Here is a 20,889-nt window from a genome sequence, read left to right on the forward strand (position 1 = left end):
AAATAATAAAAATGTAATATATTGTTTTTTTAATATATTTGTTGACTCTTTGTAGCTTGGTAGTAGACACTCACAAGTCACACTAGACACTTAGAAGTTAGAGTTTAGACACTAGACAGCAGTGTTAGACGGCCGTTAAGTTTGACATTTCTTATTAAACATAGTTATAAAATTTATCTCTATTACCTATGGTCAAAAACATTCATATAGGAAATATTCAGTCAGTGTCAAACCGTCAGTTATCAATTATCAAACTTGGTTTTACAATTTACAATACTCAGTACTCAGTAGCGACCTGCGACAATAATAATCTTTATTGTCTGCGGGATCGGCTATCGTGATTCAAGTACATAAATGTATATAGAAATGTTTTTTGTTAAATGTTGAACCTGCATCGGGCTTTATTTCATAATGTTTTGCTAAAATACTGTGTCTGAGTAGTGCAGTGATATAAAAATGTGGATCCCTTTAAAAACTCCTAAACTTGGAGTCGGTAAGTAAGACGTTTTGATCACATCCTGCACTATTACAGGAAATGTAAAGAGCCTGATATGAATTTAAAACATGACTAGCTTCCGAAAATAACAACTTGAATTAGCACTTCCCCAATGCATAGTTTTATTTATCTATGAAACAATTTCATCTTTGAGCTTGTTTATATTACATGTTTCCATTTCGTTTATAAAATGTAGAGTTTCCATTATATTATTATATGAAATATATATAAAAATGTGTATTCCTAAATGCTTATTTGTTTTGATTGGTGATCTATTTTTCTCTTCTTATAACAATTTCAGCTGTATACAATTGGAAAGGAGATGTTAAATCAGGCTTACCCTTAGAAATTGGAGAGACTGTACAAATCCTGGAAGAAAATGGAGGTAAATTATTCAGTATTTATTTTTAAAAAAATTTAATTCTTTAATTATCTGCAAACTACAGTGGGATTTAAAAATATCTCTTATTATATGATATAATATCTTTGACTTGTTATCTCAAAAAACTTATGGCTTACCATTCTATGTTTGTTTTCTTTTGAAAACATTTTAATGGATCTAGAGACACAATAACTGGTCTTTACTAAATATAAATATGTCTATTTTGTTGTAAATAAATTTATATGAGTAAGTATATTATTTTAGGATGGTTCAGAGGATTTAGCACCAAAAACAGATCAGCATGGGGCATATTTCCATGCTGCGTGGTGACTATTAGACCATGTACCATCAAAGGTTCTGGCTTATCAGCTGTGGCAGAGTTAAAAGATGACCCTTTGGTTCGAGAAATTGCCTGTGTGCTTAGGGAATGGGCTCGACTGTGGAAGAAGCTTTATGTTGTAGGTATTTTTAGTTATATCTTATTTGGGATTATTTCATGGAATCTTTTAATAATTAAATAATAATTATAACATAAAATCTATGAATCTGTTGTCTAGGCTAGTTTACCGTTAACTTATGTCACTGCCAATTTTAAAAATGTTTCCTTGGGTTTTAACAATTAATAGAATGTTGGCCCCCTAATCAGATTTATACCTAACTAGCGACCCGCCCCGGCTTCGCACGGGTGCAATGCTGATACTAAATACACTACAGAAAAACTGTGCGGCCGGCCGGTACCGCCGCAAACGCTACGTCCCGCAATTTTTAAATCTGTAATATCTTCGAAAATATTCACTTAAATCATACGGTGTAAAGGGCCATATAGATCTATATTAAATGAACAATGTATTCAAGGTATTTAATTGGTTACGGATTAATGCTGTATTAGTTAAAATCGCTTCGAAAATTAGCCATTATTTGTCGTAAAAAGTAAATGACAAAAAAAAGTTATTGTGGGTTATCCATAAGAGATAGACATATACCATCACGGACTTTTCTGTAGACCTTTTCAATGTGTACAATACTTAGTACATTATTTTGATAAAACTCGTAGGGTTCAGCCTGCGTTTGCAATGTAAGCGGAAAAAATGTAATTATTTACGACATCACATTAGAAACCTCAAAAATAACAGTACTTATCCACTATTTAATGGATGTTATTATACATATATAGACCAGTGCCGATAATTTTTGAAACCAAAAAAAATTACAGTAGGATGAAACCCATTAGAAAAGCAGGGGAATATGATCAAAATGAAAGGAAAAATAAATTACGGTCGATCTGAGGTCGGGAAGAGGTATTGGGGGGAGGTTTAAGGGTAAAAAACGGTTTATCTCGATTTCCGGCAAAACTAAAAGTCCTATCGAAGAAAGTTAAATGGCAAAGTTGTAGGTAATAAAAAGATCTAAAACTTTTGTATTCACACATTTTTCACATAACCTCAAAATTGGTGTGAAAAATTCAAAAAACCAAGTTTTTTGTTTTTTATTTTTATCTTTTACAAAAATTTATTTTTTTAAACGAAATTTGGTGAAAACTTACCTTATTATGTCCCAAATATACTGTAATTTATTTGATTTAAAATATTTATTTTTTCACCTTATTTTGAATTAATATCGAAAAAACACCCTAATTTTCAATCGAAAATTCTGACGTCAAAATTTCAGCTTTTTTCAAAAAGTTGGTGTGCTTTCAGTTCGTTGAAATCTCTACTTTCCTATGGTAAAAAAATATATATATATTACCATAGTAAATCTTCTCAGAAAATGCAAAACATCGTATGCAGTAACGCCCAGACCCGTCATACCCTTCCCTACTTCTCTATGAAATACGAAAATTTTAGCTCATCTAAAGGCTAAAAATTTTTTTTAGGTCACTCAGGTATATATAAGTTATCTTAAAATAGTAATAAATAGGCATCTAATTATAATTTAAAGAAGATTCATAGAGAAGTAGGGAAGGTTATGACGGGTCTGGGCGTTACTGCATACGATGTTTTGCATTTTCTGAGAAGATTTACTATGGTAATATATATATATTTTTTTACCATAGGAAAGTAGAGATTTCAACGAACTGAAAGCATACCAAATTTTTGAAAAAAGCTGAAATTTTGACGTCAGAATTTTCGATTGAAAATTAGGGTGTTTTTTCGATATTAATTCAAAATAAGGTGAAAAAATAAATATTTTTAATCAAATAAATTACAGTATATTTGGGACATAATAAGGTAAGTTTTCACCAAATTTCGTTTAAAAAAATAAATTTTTGTAAAAGATAAAAATAAAAAACCAAAAACTTGGTTTTTGAATTTTTCACACCAATTTTGAGGTTATGTGAAAAATGTGTGAATACAAAAGTTTTAGATCTTTTTATTACCTACAACTTTGCCATTTAACTTTCTTCGATAGGACTTTTAGTTTTGCCGGAAATCGAGATAAACCGTTTTTTACCCTTAAACCTCCCCCCCCCCCTACCCCTTCCCGACCTCAGATCGACCGTAATTTATTTTTCCTTTCATTTTGATCATATTCCCCTGCTTTTCTAATGGGTTTCATCCTACTGTAATTTTTTTCACTTTTTATTTATTTTGAAGGCTATCTGCACTGGTCTAATAAACCTTCCTCTTGAATCACTCTATCTATTAAAAAAAACCGCATCAAAATCCGTTGTGTAGTTTCAAAGATTTAAGCATACAAAGGGAAATAGGGACAGAGAAAGCGATTTTGTTTTATACTATGTAGTGATGTATGGTAAATAATTTTAAAGACCAGTTGACAAAATTTTTTTTTGCACAATTATTATCCTTCAGAACTGATGAACTGACTCACACTTGTGTGAATTATATTTTATTATAATATCTTTCAATGGCCTTCATGTTTTTATAAAATTTTTACACTGTATAATCCTCAGTGAGAATAAATCAGCATAATAATCAGTTTTTGTTGTAGTGATTTAGCAAAAATAATGAACTGATTCGTAAGATATTGCCAAAGACTTGTATATTTTGTCATAGTTATGTAGACTGCCTTCTTTGTTTAGTGGATAATGCACTCGGTGAATATTGTCCGATGGCGACGATTCCTGGAATAACAATATTTATTTCAGGTTGTTAGGATAGAAAGATCATACCCTTTAAAAAATACTTGATTAGAAGATACTCCTACATTGAATGTTATGTTTTATAGATAGATTGTGGATTTGATTTTCATGAAAAAAGTATTGTTTCAAGCTATGCTTTTATCTTAGATAGATACTATGCTGATAGAGAGGATTGGAGAGCATGTTTTAGTTACATGTTTCATAAATTGACTTTAATTCAGTAGTGTAAACTCACATCAAATAGTTTTATATATAATGCCATGTAACTATTTTAGAAGCCAGCCAATTGTGGAGTAGACAAATTTCTGCATATAGTGTACGATGTTACCTTTTCAAACCGAAATTGTTTGAAACATTGTTTCATGCACCAAGTTATCTTACAACAGCCTAAAAATACGAGCCTATTATTACAGATATATTCTATATTTCAGGAACGGGAAACATACAGGTTCAGTGCTGTAGCGAAAGTGATGCGGGAATTGCTAAGTGGCCGACGGGCGTTACTTACTGGTACATTAACCCAAGATCAGACGAGGGCATTACGGCTTAAACTCGTCGCTAAACTCGATTGGGGGAATCGGTAAGTACTTTTATATATTCCTTATATATTTGTGTTCTCCTAGTAACGGTCTCTTAGATATGGTTATTGATTGGGTTTAAGGAATTTATTCATTAGATTACGTTAACTTCGTGCATATACAAATCAATTACAGAGTTACTTAGAAATAACATGGTTTTTTATTAACTATTAAGTTTCTAATTTACATTTTTTTTTACACATAAACATGAACATTTTAAAATTTTGGGAAGTAATAATATATGAAATATACTTAAATATGTTTTTCGTACTTGTATATGATACTTATACATAGATATAATAACCGTAAATTAATCAATAAAGCTTTTTATAAATTTGACGAATACTTAAATGATCCTAATCCTTGGGATTGATTTGCTCCAGTTCAAACATTGTTGTATGACAATACTTGGCTATTAAATAGAGTGGCGGAAAGTTTCTTGCCAGTTCTTCTTACCCGCTCTACGCCCTTGACTTGCGAACTGGTAGTAAATGTAAATTTACAATTGATTTAACTTATTTTTGACGATTCATAAGTGTACTTTACGTACGTTTACCTATATGAATAAAGATATTTTGAGTTTGAGTAGCAACAAGTAAGGCTGTATATTTTTAATGATAAATATGGCATGGTATTGTGAATTTAACATAGCTTATACTATGAAGGTTTAATGGTTAGTGATTAGTTACGGTGGAGTCACGTCAATTACATAATTCTAAGAATAAAAATAAATAAAGAGCCGTTTTCCGAAAAAAAATTCGTTTATTTCAATGAGATATAACCAACATTACATTGAATACTAATGTATATAATTCATAAGAACAGTCTCTAAATTAAAAACTACAGTAGGAATGATAAACGTTCAAAATTTAATGAAACTTTTATTTTGTCTTAATTCGTTATATACTAGTAAACCTTAGCGAACCATACTGGGAGTCATTATGCCTAAATTAGTTTATATATGGAAGAAATAGTTGGCGAGATTCTTGTCGCTTATAAATCTAATTATTACTACGAATATGGCTAAATTGACTGAAAAGTCTTACACTATAAGAATACAATAAAAATTGGTCCTAATGTCTTATGAGAATTGTAGATGTTACTTTAATAAAATGCACATCTGGTGATAGCCAATATTTCGTCTACAATGGCACGATGTTTAGAGTAAATAACGCGAGTATAAAAATATTTTGACACCACAACTTGCACCAATACTTAAGCTATATAATATCAATAAATCTTCGAGATATAAGGCAAGTCAAGGTGCCTGTGCACAACACTACTTTGTACTCAATCATTGACTTGTCTTTTAATTACAATATAGTAGTAATACAGTATCTATGTTTAGCGTATAGTATACATTTAACTCATATGTTATCACTGCTTGTAATTATTACCCCTGGTTCATAGAAACAAAATGTTTCGTATTTTTCGTGATCTTAGTTTAAACGATTGTATTAGTTTTTATGAATAAGGGGATTGTCTTAACTAATTGCTCAATTACTGTATACCAAATTCGTATGTTCTCTTTTATACCTAGTTACCAAACAAGTATACGCTACCCTGCTTTTCTCTACACGACGGCATATTTAACAAATCACAAAGCATTTAAATTACTATGTGCAGAAATAATATAATTGTACGTCTACATAAAAGGAATGTCATGAATTGCTATTTTTCGTTGGATTTTAGAGCTGGTCATTGAGTTCACAGACTTTTCAATTAGTCCATACACTAGTATGAGGCATGTGAAACCTGGACACATTAAAAATTGTGAACTCAAATTGACATTTGACACCCAATGCGAAAGAGTCGTCCTAGATTCAAATTCGTTCTTCGGAAACATGTCAGTGTCATAATTGACATATGACAGAATCGTTGGGATTCCAAGGAATGTATTTGAATCTTAGAGTGACGGGTGTGTTATAGACGCTTACGTCTCAGTCTCCTTAGAGAACTTGTCAATGTCGGGATAAATGGGTGCCATCTCGATAGTAGATGGTGCAGATGGTGGGTTTGAACCGAAATGCAGTCTTCTCGCTAGCTCATCTAGCACTTCCCCGAATACGCGAAGTGACATGTTCTGACCCAGGAGGTGTAGAAGAAGGAAGTCGCCAACCTATAAATCATTAAATTAAAAAGATATATTTTCTTTATGCGTCTGTAGGCGTTCTTTTACGTTAGACATTTGACTCATCTCATAGTTATATAGATATGTGGTCTTTAATATTGAGGAACATTTTTTTATTTCTATCATCAATAGTTTTTGCAGCGCCGCATACGAAGAGATACTTATTACTTATAGGTATTTTTTTTACACATTGGGTAACATTATTACAGTTTTAGTAGGGATCCTTTTTTTTCTTGCAATTAAAATAACCTATTATATTATATTAATCAGTAATAATGTAGCATTCAAATGGTGAAAGAATTTTAAAAATCGGTCCAGTACTTTTTGAGCCAATTCGTTACAAATATACTTACATACAAATCTTTCCTCTTTATAATATTAGTATAGATTTGAAATATTTTTTTTAACATAACAATAATAATTATGAATATAATATAAAATATTATTTACACTACAGTCGAACCCATAAAAATATTGTATACATACCTGAGTCTTCCGAACCAGTGCTTCAACACCGTTAGGTGTCCCAAATCGGAAGCGTCTCTTGAGAATCGTTTCACGTGTGCTCGGCAAGAGAATCACAGCGGCTGAGTAAACCAATGCCAGGCCGGAGACAATAGACAGAATAATTAGCCTGCAATTAAAATAGATGTTGAGTCCTTTTTTTTGTTCCTTCGGGTTCTTTAGCCTTTAGGGAGCGTTCAAGTATTACGTAACGAAATTTGGGGGGGGTGGGGTCTTTTGTAAAACGTTACGATGCGGGGCGGGGATTGAATTACGCGTTATTGTTAATTATATTTTCGACTTTCCAATACTTTACACCATATAATGGTAACTTTAAGGTATAAAGAGTCACTTGGTGGTCACGAAACGTTTTACTACAGGGTGCAGAAAAACGTTATGGCGCGTTACATTGTCAATAATCTCAAAAAAATTCGTGACGTAATACTTCAACGCTCCCTTAGGTAATGACATACTCACCAGAACCAAAGGAAAATGAATATTTTCTCATTGAGAATGTTCAAAGCGAGCACGCAAAGAGAGTCGTGTGTTTGTATTGTACCAGACGCTCCGAACTTGTGGAATGTACATTTGGTTATTCTTGGGAATACTGCGATCTGGAAAACAAAATATAAATAAGTTATATGAAATTAAATTGTGATAATGTAAAGTAAAATTGTTTTGAAATTACCATAGGGTCGGTTCGGTCCTCTTGATTCATGTTTGAAAATTTGACAACATCGGTTCCATATGTTAAAAATGCTCCACCGAGGAATGTATCTAAGAAGAAAATGTTTCCAACCTAAAATATAAAAAAAACAATGTATAATTCATATATTATGTATGGGGTTTAAATCAGTAGCTTGGTTAAATCGTAAATATAAAAAAATATGATAAATTAAATTAGCTAAATATTACGAATAGCGCAAATAGATGGCGTTAATATAGCAAGAATGTCTCTTTATTAATATGGAATTATAATCTGTTTAATGTCAGACTCGCTGGCCATAGATAAAAACAACTCCATTAAATGTAATGTTTTTAAAACAGTACTTACAGCGTTGATGAAATTTAGTACCTCACAGAAGAAATATCCGAAAGAGTACGTGTTGTGCATATGTAAAGTATCCACAAGATACTGAACTAAGCGACTCTGAAACAAACAAAGAGTTATAGAGAAGCAAAAGAATTCATGCATAGAGGTCAATTATTAGGGACATGAACTCTTATCTCAATTGTACCAATTGATGAGTCTTGCCTGTGTAGTACATTATCATAAGTAATAAACGATCTAGGACAACGATGATTATACGCAAAAGGAATCCAATGTTATGGCAGCATTAAAGGAATCTAAGCGCATAAGGGAAATAATATTCGTTAGTAATAAATATTATGTCTATTATCTAAATAATGTAGTGATGACAACTTGTGGCTATAATTGAAATTTCAATAATTATCAAAGATCAAAATAACAGCTATTTTATACCACTTGAATGTATTCTTAATTCAAATTTGATATTACCTCTCACACCGAGTAAACTAATTTGTGTAAAGACACAATCAAGATCAAGATTTTAGGGTTTTTAAAGTTCCAGGGGGAACATCCTGTGTCCGTCACGTTGACGTTTTAATAAAGATTAATTTATAATACAGTATATATTATATACATTTGATAAATAAATACGATTCTATTAAAATATTAAAGCTTACAATGTTCTTTATATACAATTGGTAATAATTGTAAATAAAACATGTACTTGCAGTCTGTAAATCACATATTAGCAATAATAGTTATATTACCTTTATTTACCTGCATTTTATTAAGTATTTTGTATGACACAGCTTTTGCTTTAAACAATGGGACTTATCAGTATGTATATCTCTTACCTGGCGGTTGGTTCTGCTGTCGTCAATGGTTGCCAATGTCCCTCGCATTCCGTCGGAGATCATACGGACTTTTCCCTCTTCCCAGTTCTTCCAGATCCAGTGTGGAAAATAAAATAATACGCCCTATAAACATATTGTTGTTTATATTATATTATTATAATTAAGTATAAATTAATCAGAAATTAAAGTTTTCTTTAAGTAATTTTATCGATATGAAAGCTTAATAAAGTTGACAAGTATACCACTAAAAGCTACTTTAATTTCCTATTAAGCACTAAGTGTCTGTATTAGGCCAAGCTCAAGTATTTTTTGAAAGGTTACAAGCTTGATTGAAGGTCTAGGACCTAGGTGGTCCACTGTCTATGGTTATCTCACCTGGAAAAATAGCACGAAAGGCACCCATTGGTAGTAGGAATGATGCCGTTTCTCCTCTCCGTAATCGTTGCCAAGCCCTGGATGGGAGATTCCCTTGCCGGCGGCGGTGTGCGGTAGTGTGAAGGTGTATGTTATCCAGCAATATGTATTAATTACGTGGTTTGGTATTACACCGTCGTTGATGCAGGATATAGGGTCACCTGAAAATTTATGGAGGATTTTTAAAACATACAGAACGAAGAAAATTATTAAAAAAGGCTCAATCCGTATAGTTATCACAGAAATCGACCTGTCAGGCACAGAAGGCATTTAATTGTCTATAAAAAAGTTGTCAAATATGTTATAATGCCCCGTTTACGACATCGTAAACGCTTGTGAAACAAAAAATTTTTTTTTATTCATACAAATGTTAGGTAAAGAAAACAAAAGACGGCGCTTGTATAATTTCCCACGCGTCCTCGACATTGCATACGTAAACGGATGAACTAATGGTGATACAATATTGCATATGCCCCTACCTGTTAAATTGCGGCCGTGACTGCCTATCACCTTGTTTTTTGCCAAGGCCATACAAAGAAACAAATGCATCCATCAAATACATGAGCGATCATGTACAAGAAAGAACGAGTTTTGACCGTCTTAATTATTTAGACGACTCATTTGTTTCCTTCGGGAGGTATACTGTACAAGAATTTGTTCTAAATTTGAAATTCGATGGTGAGAATTTTTTTTTATTTTTTTTTTATATAATAGGGGGGCAAACGAGCTTGCGGGACGACCAAAAAGGGCAGTCTACGCAGCCCATAGACACCCATAAACTACACAAGTGAGAATTTCTAATTACACAGTAGAGTAAATTTTGAGACTTTGTTATTGAGACTTGTAACTATTGTCAGTATAACGAAGTTCCTTTTATGTCTTAGGATTCAAACATGAGAATTATGATTCTGTATGCCACGCTAAACGACTTATGATCTAAAAATAACGGTACAAAGGGGTGTCGTATTAATTTAAACAAAAGAAATGAATTGTTTTTCAATATTTGCATTTTAAATAATGACATTCGAAGAATGCAAAGTTCGGATTATATTTAATGAGAATTAGTAAATATGAGCGGTATTTCATTACGACAATTGTGATTATGGGTGGCATTGGATGAGTTGCATGAGAACCAATTTGTATCGTGACGTCAAGTAGTAGACGCGCCTAGCTAACTCATTATGTATTTTTTTACTCTATTACGCTCCACAGACAACACATTAATTCCGTGTAGTTTATTTCATATTAATTAACATTTGTTCTTACAAAAATTTATATGATATTTGAGCTTTATAACCAAGGGTTACTACGATTTTTTCATGTTTGTAGGTATTAATGCTACTGGCGGTTATTCAATGAATGTTTAACAGATCGTGAATTTTATGATGGCTGAATTTTAGTTGTTTAATTTTTGTTTGTGATAAGATATGCCTTTGGAAGGACCGTTCCCCGGGCCATAATATACATATATATAAATAAAAATGATTTACAACATATGTTGCTAAGCTTAAAACTCGAAGGCTTGACCGTTGTCGAGTAGTTTTTTATTTATTCCCTGAACTCTGAGGAAAGTTTTTATAGAGAGAAACATATTAAATAAATACAAATATAGTTTAAGCTAACAGTATCTATACCAAAGCCAAATGTTCCATATGTTAGTAGCTACTAAAAAGGTAGGCTAAGTAAGAAAAGCAAATTATGTATAATATACGGTCCTATTCGCAAAAATTTAAACTCTGTGTGACCCGCCCATGTGAGATGAACAAGTGCCCTTTCAAATAATATAACCATAAAAAGCAGCAATCGTAAAACGATTTCAGCAAGCCTAAGTAAAACAAACCAATTATATCCTAGACACGGTCTTATTCACAAAAAAATATACTCTGGGGGATGTGTGGGATGATGAACGAGGGCGTTTTGAAATAACTTTATATAACGAAAGCAGAAATCGTTAAATGAATGATTAAATACAGACAAGTAGGTCTCAGCTAACAATGATAAAGTAACAGAAGGAATATAGGAAATGTAATATGCATTAATTACAATGTCTCGGATGTCTTCACATGCAACTAATTGCTCGTCTACCAATTAGAATAGTTTGAGCACTTACGATCTAGTTTATTACATGTGTGTATGTAAAATTAACGTAATTAACAAAGTGCAAATTAGCTTTTATTATCTGAGGTACTGATTATATGAGATTTTTTCTGCAAGTCAATTTACTCTTTAAAAAAATGCAATAAAAAGACAGGCTGTTTCTTGGTTAAAACGATATGACAGCGTTTACAAAACTAAGAAAGGGTAAAATGTAACTACAGTTTAGACAGATACAATATCGTATTTTGTCTAAGGCAACTTATTAATACGTTTATCAAATATATGCGGGCATTTCGTACTTTGGTCACATAATTCGTAAAAAAATAAAACAAATTGTGACGAGAACCTAGAAAAGCGCATCGTAATTGGCAACACCGAAGACAAAATCGTGTGGGCGTTAGCCAACGAGATGGACTGATCAAGTCAAAGACTCGTCAACATTATACACTGTTGTATACAATAATGCAGGACCAAATTTGGTGCAAGAAAATTATTCGCGCCAGATCTTACTGTACACCTGACCACGATACACAGACAGAGATATAGGGGGAAATACCGCGTTAAATTGGCGACGAAAGTCGCGTTATAGGGGGGTTTACTGTATATAAAATAATGCTTAATTAAAGGTATAATTGTATCATTCTACGTCTGTTATCAATTATAAACAATGATAGTTATAATTGACTTCTTTCTGCAGCTGCATACAAAAGGAACATATAACATTTTCATCTTGATGCTAATAATAATTGATGCTAATGTAGGGACATAATAGGTATCTTAATTAAGCAAGAATGTAAGCATATTAATTTTAAGTTGATATTACTTATACTTTAGATTAAAGGCCAAAAGGACAATAGTCAATATAATATTATCGTTTACTTATGTGGTATGAAGGTTGTATGCGAAGGTGTCGTAAAATTATATTGAAGATTGAATTATAGAATTTTATAATAGAATAAAGATAGATTCTTATCAATAGGTCAGTATAAATTATATTTACTAAAAGGTTATCTTTATAAGGAACAGAAAATGTTTTATATAGAAGCATTTGCAATTACGATTTGGTAAATTTGGTGCCCAGGCTAAATTTCTTATCATGAATTAAGTCTAGCCTTTTCTGTGAATTGTGTGAACACGATGATGAAGAGATGAAGAGACGGTGTTTTAAAAGCAGAGTGGTTACTGTTTTAAAAGCATATTTAAAGTGTATATATGTTATTTCTTGAAAGTATTTAATAAAGTTTATGTAAATGTATCGTAACTTACTGGGTCACGGCAAACTTCACGATAAGTTTACAGTTATGTGCACATGTCGTTGCAATAAGTATGATCAACTAATCCTTTTGGTAGTGTTCCAACTATTGATACATGATACACCTAAAACTGGTCACTTGTTTTTGGAAAAATCTCTAACATTATTTCGTCTTTGTCCTTTTTAATAAATATTCAAATCAATCTATTTACGGTCTTATCAAACGCCTATAATATTATATTTCTTGTATTGTTAATGAGTTGATCGTGTACATACATGAATCATACAAGTAACATATCTTATGACCTTATTGATTTACATGGTGTCAAACTAATGCCGTAGTATAGCTATGATGTTCTTATAATTCGCTTAAATATTTAGTGTCGCGAAATTAATTTCTTTAAATATATACGCGTAATGTATAATTAATTGGATATGTTTTAGTGTGTCAGGCACAGTGGAGGCTGATCACTTAATTGCTTAATAGGTAATATGAAACAGATACAGAAAACTGAGGCCCAAACTGAGGTTGTAGTGCCACGTAAAACGATTAAAAAACATGATACGTTAAAAATATATATAATCTGTAGGTGAATACATAGATTAGAAAGTAACAATCTTTTAAAAGGCTATAAAATTTACGAAGTATTGTCTAATGTGTTGCAATATACTGCGGTCGTTCGACCCAGAATTTAGGGCAATAAATCTGACACAGGTTATGACTAAGCTCAAAGGTACCGAGCAGGTAAAAAATATAAGCTGCTTTGAATGATATTTCAATACGTGAATACAAAATATTTAATTGTTTTACATTTTGAATGGTTTCTTTGAATGGCGATGTTATAATGAGAAATTTTATGGCCATAAGTGTTTTTAAATTATTTATTTAGACTGTACAAAAGATGGTATTATGAGGGTTAAGATTTTAGCTAGACAATAAAGAAGTATTACGAATATTATCAAAAGATATTTTAATTTTTTTGTCTCATCAGCTTGGAGAATTTCACGAATATACTGTTAATATAACGCAAAACATTTGTTCTGTTTGTTTTCCAGAATATTTTCTGATTAACTGTCTAGGCGATTTTTATCCGACTTCTAGTTGACTATAAACTTATTAACCTATATAACCTAGTAATAAACAAGGTGATTACCGTTATCGTATACCTATAAATGCCACCTGCATATGCGAACGTGTTGCCTAGACACGTAATGCAACGTAGTAATATTACTGGACTTTGAATTAGCAAATGCTGTACTAGAAACATTAAACTGCCTAAAATACTAAGATAAATCAGTCTTTAAGTTCTCTATATAAAAGCGTTAATGCAATTTGACACAAATACGAATTATTCTTATTATAGTGTCAATTTATTTTAATATATGTCGTGAGGTTATAAGGTCTTAAAATGTTTCCTATAAAAGCCAGAGTGAGTTCACAGAAGCGATATTGTGTATAATATATATATTATTATACATATTTCTTTGTTTCGTCATTATCGTATTGGCTTAGTACTGTAAGTATTTTTGTGAATCAATAAATAAATTCGGATTCGCGCCAATTCATCTAATAATTTATAACTATGTTCAAAGGCCAACATTACAATTCGAGTTTTGTATAGAATAGGGGGCAAACGGGCAGGAGGCTCATCTGATGTTAAGTGATACCGCCGCCCATGGACACTCAATGCCAGAGGGCACGCGAGCGCGTTGCCGGCCTTTTAAGAATTGGTACGCCGTTTTCTTGAAGGACCCTTAGTCTAATTGGTTCGGAAATACTTTAATTGTATAATCAGCGTGATGAATAATCGTGTAATTAATTTCTAATTTGTAAATAAAAACAGATTAGCAAATGGTCACAAAACGACCATAAATTAGCACAAATTGAAGTGATTATATCATCCGTCAAATTGACCCACTTACTGTCTAAGTCTCTAAAAACGGAAAAATGAAATCCTGAGACCCTAGTTTGTTAACGGTAACGGGTTTTTACTGGATATTCTTGAAACCCCCGTTAACTGAGTTAATGTAAAAAGTTGAGTTCAGGCATTTTATGACATAATTATATGTATGTATGTTATTTCAGTTTAGAATACGGCTTAGTATGTCAAACTTTATGGCATTTTTCAATTACCATATTTAATATAACAAACACGTAGCGTGATTCATTCATTAGAGTTTCGAAGGAAAGTACTATTTAAATCTATCTATCAATCTATCGTCCAATAGTCTTTTTATATTAAAAACAATACACGTTTTGCCACAATCTCATCTGATGTACCGCCTGTAGTAATACCGCCGCCCATGGACACTCAATGCCAGAGGGCTCGCGATTGCATTGCCGGCCTTTTAAGAATTGTAGACCTGTTTAACTGCGTCTTAAATTATCTATTACTGTTTGTCTTTGATATGTCCTTGAACTCCAGAAAAACCTAGTTTGTAATACTTCTATTGACCCAAAACTAACATTCCATATTCACTCTGGAAGGTCTAGTGGGATTGCTCTCAATTGATAAAGGTCAAATCGATGCAACAGTTCACTGGCCCGATTCGTATCAGTGGTTTTAAACTTGGCACGTATACGCTTCAATGTTTGTGTGTACAAGCAATTTGCTGGTGACGTCTAAATTTAGGTAACTGTTACAATACGGGAAACTGAAAATGACTCATTTTCACGTCTGACATTCGTCTGGTCTTACTGTTAATTAGCTTTCTCCGTTAGATTTTAACTTTCAAATATTATTACTTAATCCAAACTACACGTAGGTTGAGTACAAAGAATTCGTAACAATTAGTATTTGAGAAAGCTTTTATTTTATATATTAAGATTTTACAAACCAATACGACAATGTCAAAAACATTGTATAACAAATAATTTTAAATACGTTAGATACACAATATCGCTACTATGAACGCTCCGCGAACATATAAAGTAATCACTACATATTTGTTAACGAGGCAGATCCTCGTTCAACATACTCGTATCAATGGTATATGGCCCTTGGTATCGCAAACAGTTTTAGTTTACAATTAGATCATTATCAAAGTTGTATCATCCTAGAAGATATCCAATCATTGCTGCAAAGTACGGTGGTAAATGAACATAACACTTACCGATAAGATTATTGGCCGTCACCAGTATACAGCACAGGAACATGATGGCTGCGGTGATTCTGTAGTGCATACGGAAGACCATATTGTCTATCACTGCCTTGTCGATCAGGTAGCGGACTTTGACGAAGCCCGCCACCGCCGATGCCATACCGAAGATCGCCATCTTGCTTCACTATTTGTTCTGAAAATTAAATTAGTTATTACGAACACGGCATTTCAAATATAAAAATATCTCTCTTGTTACGAAATCGTGAATGTTTCCATTTTTAATTAGGACTAAATTGACTTCGTATTTTTTCTTGCACCAACCAACAAAAACTTATGAACGTTTCATTCCAATTTTACGTTCTACGGATACAAGTTTATACAATAGCTCGATTACTATCTATAAATAAATCGCGGTCCAAAACGGTGTCGTGACAAGTGCCATACGGCGTTCATACGGAATTAGGCGTTATATGGTATGTTTTATTCATTTCGAATCATCGTTGCCTATTTTCGTTTTATTTGCCAATATAGATGAAGCGTTTGGAGTTTATTATTCGATATTAATCATAAAATTTAGATACGCTAGATATATTTTTAATCATTGACCTCATGAAGTTTCGGCTACCTCACGCCCACGCTGCGGTCCCACGTTTTTTATAGGTATTTTTTGTTCCGATCTATTTGAGTCGTTGGTTTTTAGAATAAGTGATTGTAGAAGGGAACAGGGAGTAATGACGACAATCATCATCAATAGATCTAGCCTTGAATCTTCTTGATCCTGTTCCTACGCGCTATCGCGTGTCCAAGATGTTCTAGACTGAGGGCGGGGTTATTAAAGTAATTTATTATATTAAATAGCATGTGATGACTATCCATTAGAGCCGTTAATCGACATCATTACATCTGGTTATAGCTTCTTTAAGGAAGCGTTAAGACTTATGGATCGTAAATTCGTTTCCAACTGTTAGAATAGTCACCACTGAAGGCAAATGCTTGCGCGTGCACAGGGCAAGGGGGTCGTCGACCGGCCGCTGCTCGCCTCCTGTGTTTAAAGTCCCCTCCCCTCGCCTTACCTTAGCTCTCAGGGCACACCGATGCACCGCGTGGCAACGCGAAATTTACGCGGAAACCAGTTTAACAGCGACAATCTTTACCCGTTTCGCACGTCGTCCGACGTCGCGACGCAATCAAGATCACGACATTTCTTGTTTTAGCTTTATGGCTTATGAAATTCTCATCTGTATTAAGTATCTTTGTTATCTTATCTTACATGGAAGTTATGTCTTCCATGCTTTAACTTTTTGAGTAAACATGCACTCCAGTTTAATTATTAACTGTGGATCTTGTATATTTTATGATCGCTTATGTTATTACAATTGTTTTAACGATGTATTATAGCGTTGTAACCCAAGATGTTAGTAATAACAATCGTCGAGATGTCTCAAGGCACGCGTCGTTTCGATCTCAATGAATTCTAATTGCTTGAGCGCCCGCGCTGTCCAGTTCACGTCGTATATCGTATGATCAGTTAAGTCACGAGAAATCTCATCGGTAATTGTTCAATTGGAATGAATTTCTTCATTTGAATTCCGAACTGAAGCTGTAGATTTTCAATCAGCAAGGTCTCCTTTCAAAATTGTGCAACTTTAGAATGAATAATGAAAAACGTTGTTCTTCTGGTAGATTTCATTAACTTTCATTGACCGCGGTTTCGTTCCGCAATGTTTACCTCACATATACAACCATCTTGAACCTTATAATGCTGTAGTATTTGTCATTGTATCCGGTGTTCCTTGTTCATTGGTCTGTACTGTCATTGAGATGTTATCAAGTGGCGCGGAAATATCGAATCGGGATTGCGGTCTTGGATTTATGTTACAATGTCACAGCATATGTTCATATTAAATAACAGATTACAAAAGTAATTGAAATTAGTAGAAACGTTGATATGAGACATCCCACGGCAGCAATAATATTTCGCTTTACGATAAATACGTTCCTATAAGGTCAGTGCAACGTGACGTATTATCTAAGTTCAAAGATACAGCTGCAATTTGTAAACAAATGGCGTATTGAAACATGTTCTGGTTAATTGTTACTACGCGTATAGAATACATTATGTTATTTTTACACCCTTTGGCATACTTTAGAGAACTGTTTTATGACGTTTGACGTAATAGGCTTATCAGTGTCAGTGTCAGACTCCTAGTCGTCCTACTAATAGTAGATAAATATGTCTAGCTAACGATGCAACTAATATATTTAATATATTATAGAAAGTGGACCTTACAATCGTATCTATAGAAGTATATGTCTTATGGTTTTTATTAGAAACATAGTGCACGGTTTAGTTATTCGTATTCAAATTTAAAATTAACCATGAGCAAGAAGAAAGCTTTGTTTTATGTCTGAAATACAAATAGGGATTATCAAACGCTCATTTACAATGCAGGTGTTGCGCATACACCGTGACAGAAATTCAATGTGTGACCTGTTAAAATATGCAGGTTCGAGGTGGTTGGGATTGTTTATCAACAATTTCTGTTGCTAGGGTTATGTGTGGTTCCAACATATATACACGTGTGTGCTTATTTAAAAGAGTGACGTAGCTAGTTCTTCCCGTCTGTTCTACATCCTTGATTTGAGAACTGGCAGTTAAAATTATAGAACCATTAATTTGTTTGTTGACTGATTTTGTACTAAGTTACCTACATGAACAAATTATGTTTTATGATACATATTACTCAATTACGTAAAGATTCGTATGACAAGGACGCAGAGGGTGAGATCCTTTTAGTTCAAATAGATAAGCTCTATTAAAATTTATCAAGTAAACTATTAATCTTAATGCTTGAATTTGAGTTAGAAGGGCCGCAGATTTAGTGTTATTTAGTAAAAAAAATTGTGATATTTGTTCAATTGATGTGATATTATTTGCAATAGCCAACAATTTTATTAATAAGATTAATTTAAGAAAATTTACTTCACGATTATGAGATTTTAATCATACAGTGAAAACTTTATCCTACCTTATTAATAATAAATATATATTTGTAATACCAATCTGGTATTATTCTGTAGTATTACAATATTTATTTGCATATGTCGTAACATAAATTGGTATCAAACGGTCAAAAGATGATAACTTATGTACACAAGACGATAACATACGCCATGCTTGAAATGCGTCAAAATACTGGATCCCTCAACACATGGTTTTTATAGCAAGTTATTAATAAAATTAAGCAAAAACTTCATACGTCATTAATTTTGAATTAATCATTGTTGGTAATTAGATTTTCTGTCTGAAGCTCTTTGTTAGGATCAACGTCGCTCGTCCCAGGTAAACAGGGACGCTACCTGTGAGTTCGAAACTCACACCTCATAACGAGTTTTAATTCATAACTAGAAATATCGGTCACCGCGTTCATTTCAACGACGTGAAAGCGGTATGAAAAAAGCCTGACTGCACAAGGCTTTTGTTCCCGCACATGCTTAACGTATGCCGTCAAACTGCATTCCAACATCGATAATTCTAAGCGCGTCCCAATACATCTGAGCTTTTTCAACTTACCTAACAGTTAATTTCGATAACTAATTCACAACACAAGACACAGCGTGTATACTATTGCACATGAGAGACGTCACACTATTCGGGGTAGAAGACGGGTGATTAAAATACGAGTATATCAACAACTGCGGCGGACGTGCCCCGCGGCAGCTGCTAGCGGGTCGGGACACAAACTGGAACTGAAAAGCGCACTGGATCGACCTCCTGCCGCCTGCGATTCGAGCCAACTACCGAACAAAGCGAGCGGCGCGAGCGCAGCTATTACCATCCCTCTCGCTCGTACACCTGCGCGTCTGTGGCATATGTCTGTCCCTCTCTTGCAGCTGCCCGTGTAAATGCACAGTAGTCAAATTCGAGAACCCATCGGGAAACAAGTTCGTGACTTCTTGCGTTTTCTCCATTACTTTGAATCTCGCAATTTTTTGTATCACTCATGATGATGACTGGTTTTAGCGGGTGAAAATGCTTGGGGCTTTTAATTAACACATTATATCTTATGTGTATTATGTCAGTGATGATATATTCGTTCAATTCATCTTCATAAAGTTAACCATAATGTAATTGGTTGTGATTTATTCAATGTATCGAAATATTAAATTAATTAGCTATTATTCTAACCGACCTTGCAAGTTATAAGACGTTGAATGTTTAAACTTTTTATTCTTTGTTTCTAGCGAATATAAATTATTAATTAATCTTTGAAACAGGTAGAAATGAATAAGGAAAATATTGGCATAACTGTTGATTTTAACACCATTTGGTACCTTAGCGGGTAGGTAACTTGGAACCTGATCTATACTTACTTTAGATTCAGATCTAGTTGTAGCCCAGGCTTATCAATTAAAAAAAAGCATTGTTATGTGCCTATCTGATACCTTATCTAGGAATTTTATATATATTTTTTATTGTATTTTTATATTTACCATAATTGTCATATTACAAAATATTATATGATGTTTTGAACTTCAATAAATAATAAAAAAAAAAATTATAACAAATAGATCGTGACAGTTAATAAATGAACGGCTACGATCTCGTAATATTATATATTTTAAGGACCGCTAAATAGGCAATGGTTATATATATGTATTATTGTTATATAATTTACACAACATACTTTTGATTACTTATTTGCATAAGGTAAAACGCATTTTTTACTTAAAAGGTTTCCCAAATCTTACACATTGTAATGCATATGTACCTACTTAAAATGAATAAACACATTTTATTTATAGGGTAAAAATATTGTAATAGAAGCAGACATATTGATCCTTTGGTCTTTTTATGAGGTCAGCCTTGTCATTGGCTAGGCACGCACGCGCAGGTACCTGTTGCGAGTCACGAGAAATAAAATCACAAGAAGAAAATAAAATAAGGA

General features: G+C 33.1%; 2 protein-coding genes across 3 annotated transcripts in view; one reads left to right on the forward strand and one right to left on the reverse strand.

Annotated features, from left to right (window-relative positions):
• The first annotated feature begins 304 nt into the window (after positions 1-304).
• Positions 305-20,889, forward strand: part of LOC125051400 (dedicator of cytokinesis protein 4) — a 61,051-nt gene continuing 40,466 nt past the window's right edge. For both annotated transcript variants that reach the window (XM_047651681.1, XM_047651682.1), the window contains exons 1-4: positions 305-493; positions 798-881; positions 1,143-1,336; positions 4,410-4,558. In XM_047651681.1, the coding sequence (XP_047507637.1) occupies positions 457-493; positions 798-881; positions 1,143-1,336; positions 4,410-4,558 (464 nt within the window). In that variant the 5' untranslated portion in view covers positions 305-456. The remainder of the gene's footprint in view (positions 494-797; positions 882-1,142; positions 1,337-4,409; positions 4,559-20,889) is intronic.
• LOC125051401 (innexin inx3) lies at positions 5,299-19,739 on the reverse strand. Its single transcript, XM_047651684.1, has 9 exons — positions 19,515-19,739; positions 15,953-16,133; positions 9,451-9,650; positions 9,076-9,198; positions 8,246-8,341; positions 7,880-7,990; positions 7,669-7,805; positions 7,174-7,321; positions 5,299-6,675 (listed from the first exon to the last, which is right to left on the reverse strand). Exons 2-9 carry the CDS (start codon positions 16,113-16,115, stop codon positions 6,490-6,492), a joined length of 1,164 nt encoding a protein of 387 aa, XP_047507640.1. The 5' UTR covers positions 16,116-16,133; positions 19,515-19,739; the 3' UTR covers positions 5,299-6,489.

Source organism: Pieris napi, chromosome 7, assembly GCF_905475465.1.
Source record: "Pieris napi chromosome 7, ilPieNapi1.2, whole genome shotgun sequence".
Lineage (NCBI taxonomy): Eukaryota > Metazoa > Arthropoda > Insecta > Lepidoptera > Pieridae > Pieris > Pieris napi.

Excerpts from the sequence above, each read along its gene's own strand:
- LOC125051401 (XM_047651684.1), bottom strand. The coding sequence starts at position 16,115 with ATGGCGATCTTCGGTATGGCATCGGCGGTGGCGGGCTTCGTCAAAGTC. Across the intron at positions 7,991-8,245 it reads TACTAAATTTCATCAACGCT|GTTGGAAACATTTTCTTCTT; the intron begins GTAAGTACTGTT and ends TTTATATTTTAG. Across the intron at positions 6,676-7,173 it reads CACTGGTTCGGAAGACTCAG|GTTGGCGACTTCCTTCTTCT; the intron begins GTATGTATACAA and ends AATGATTTATAG.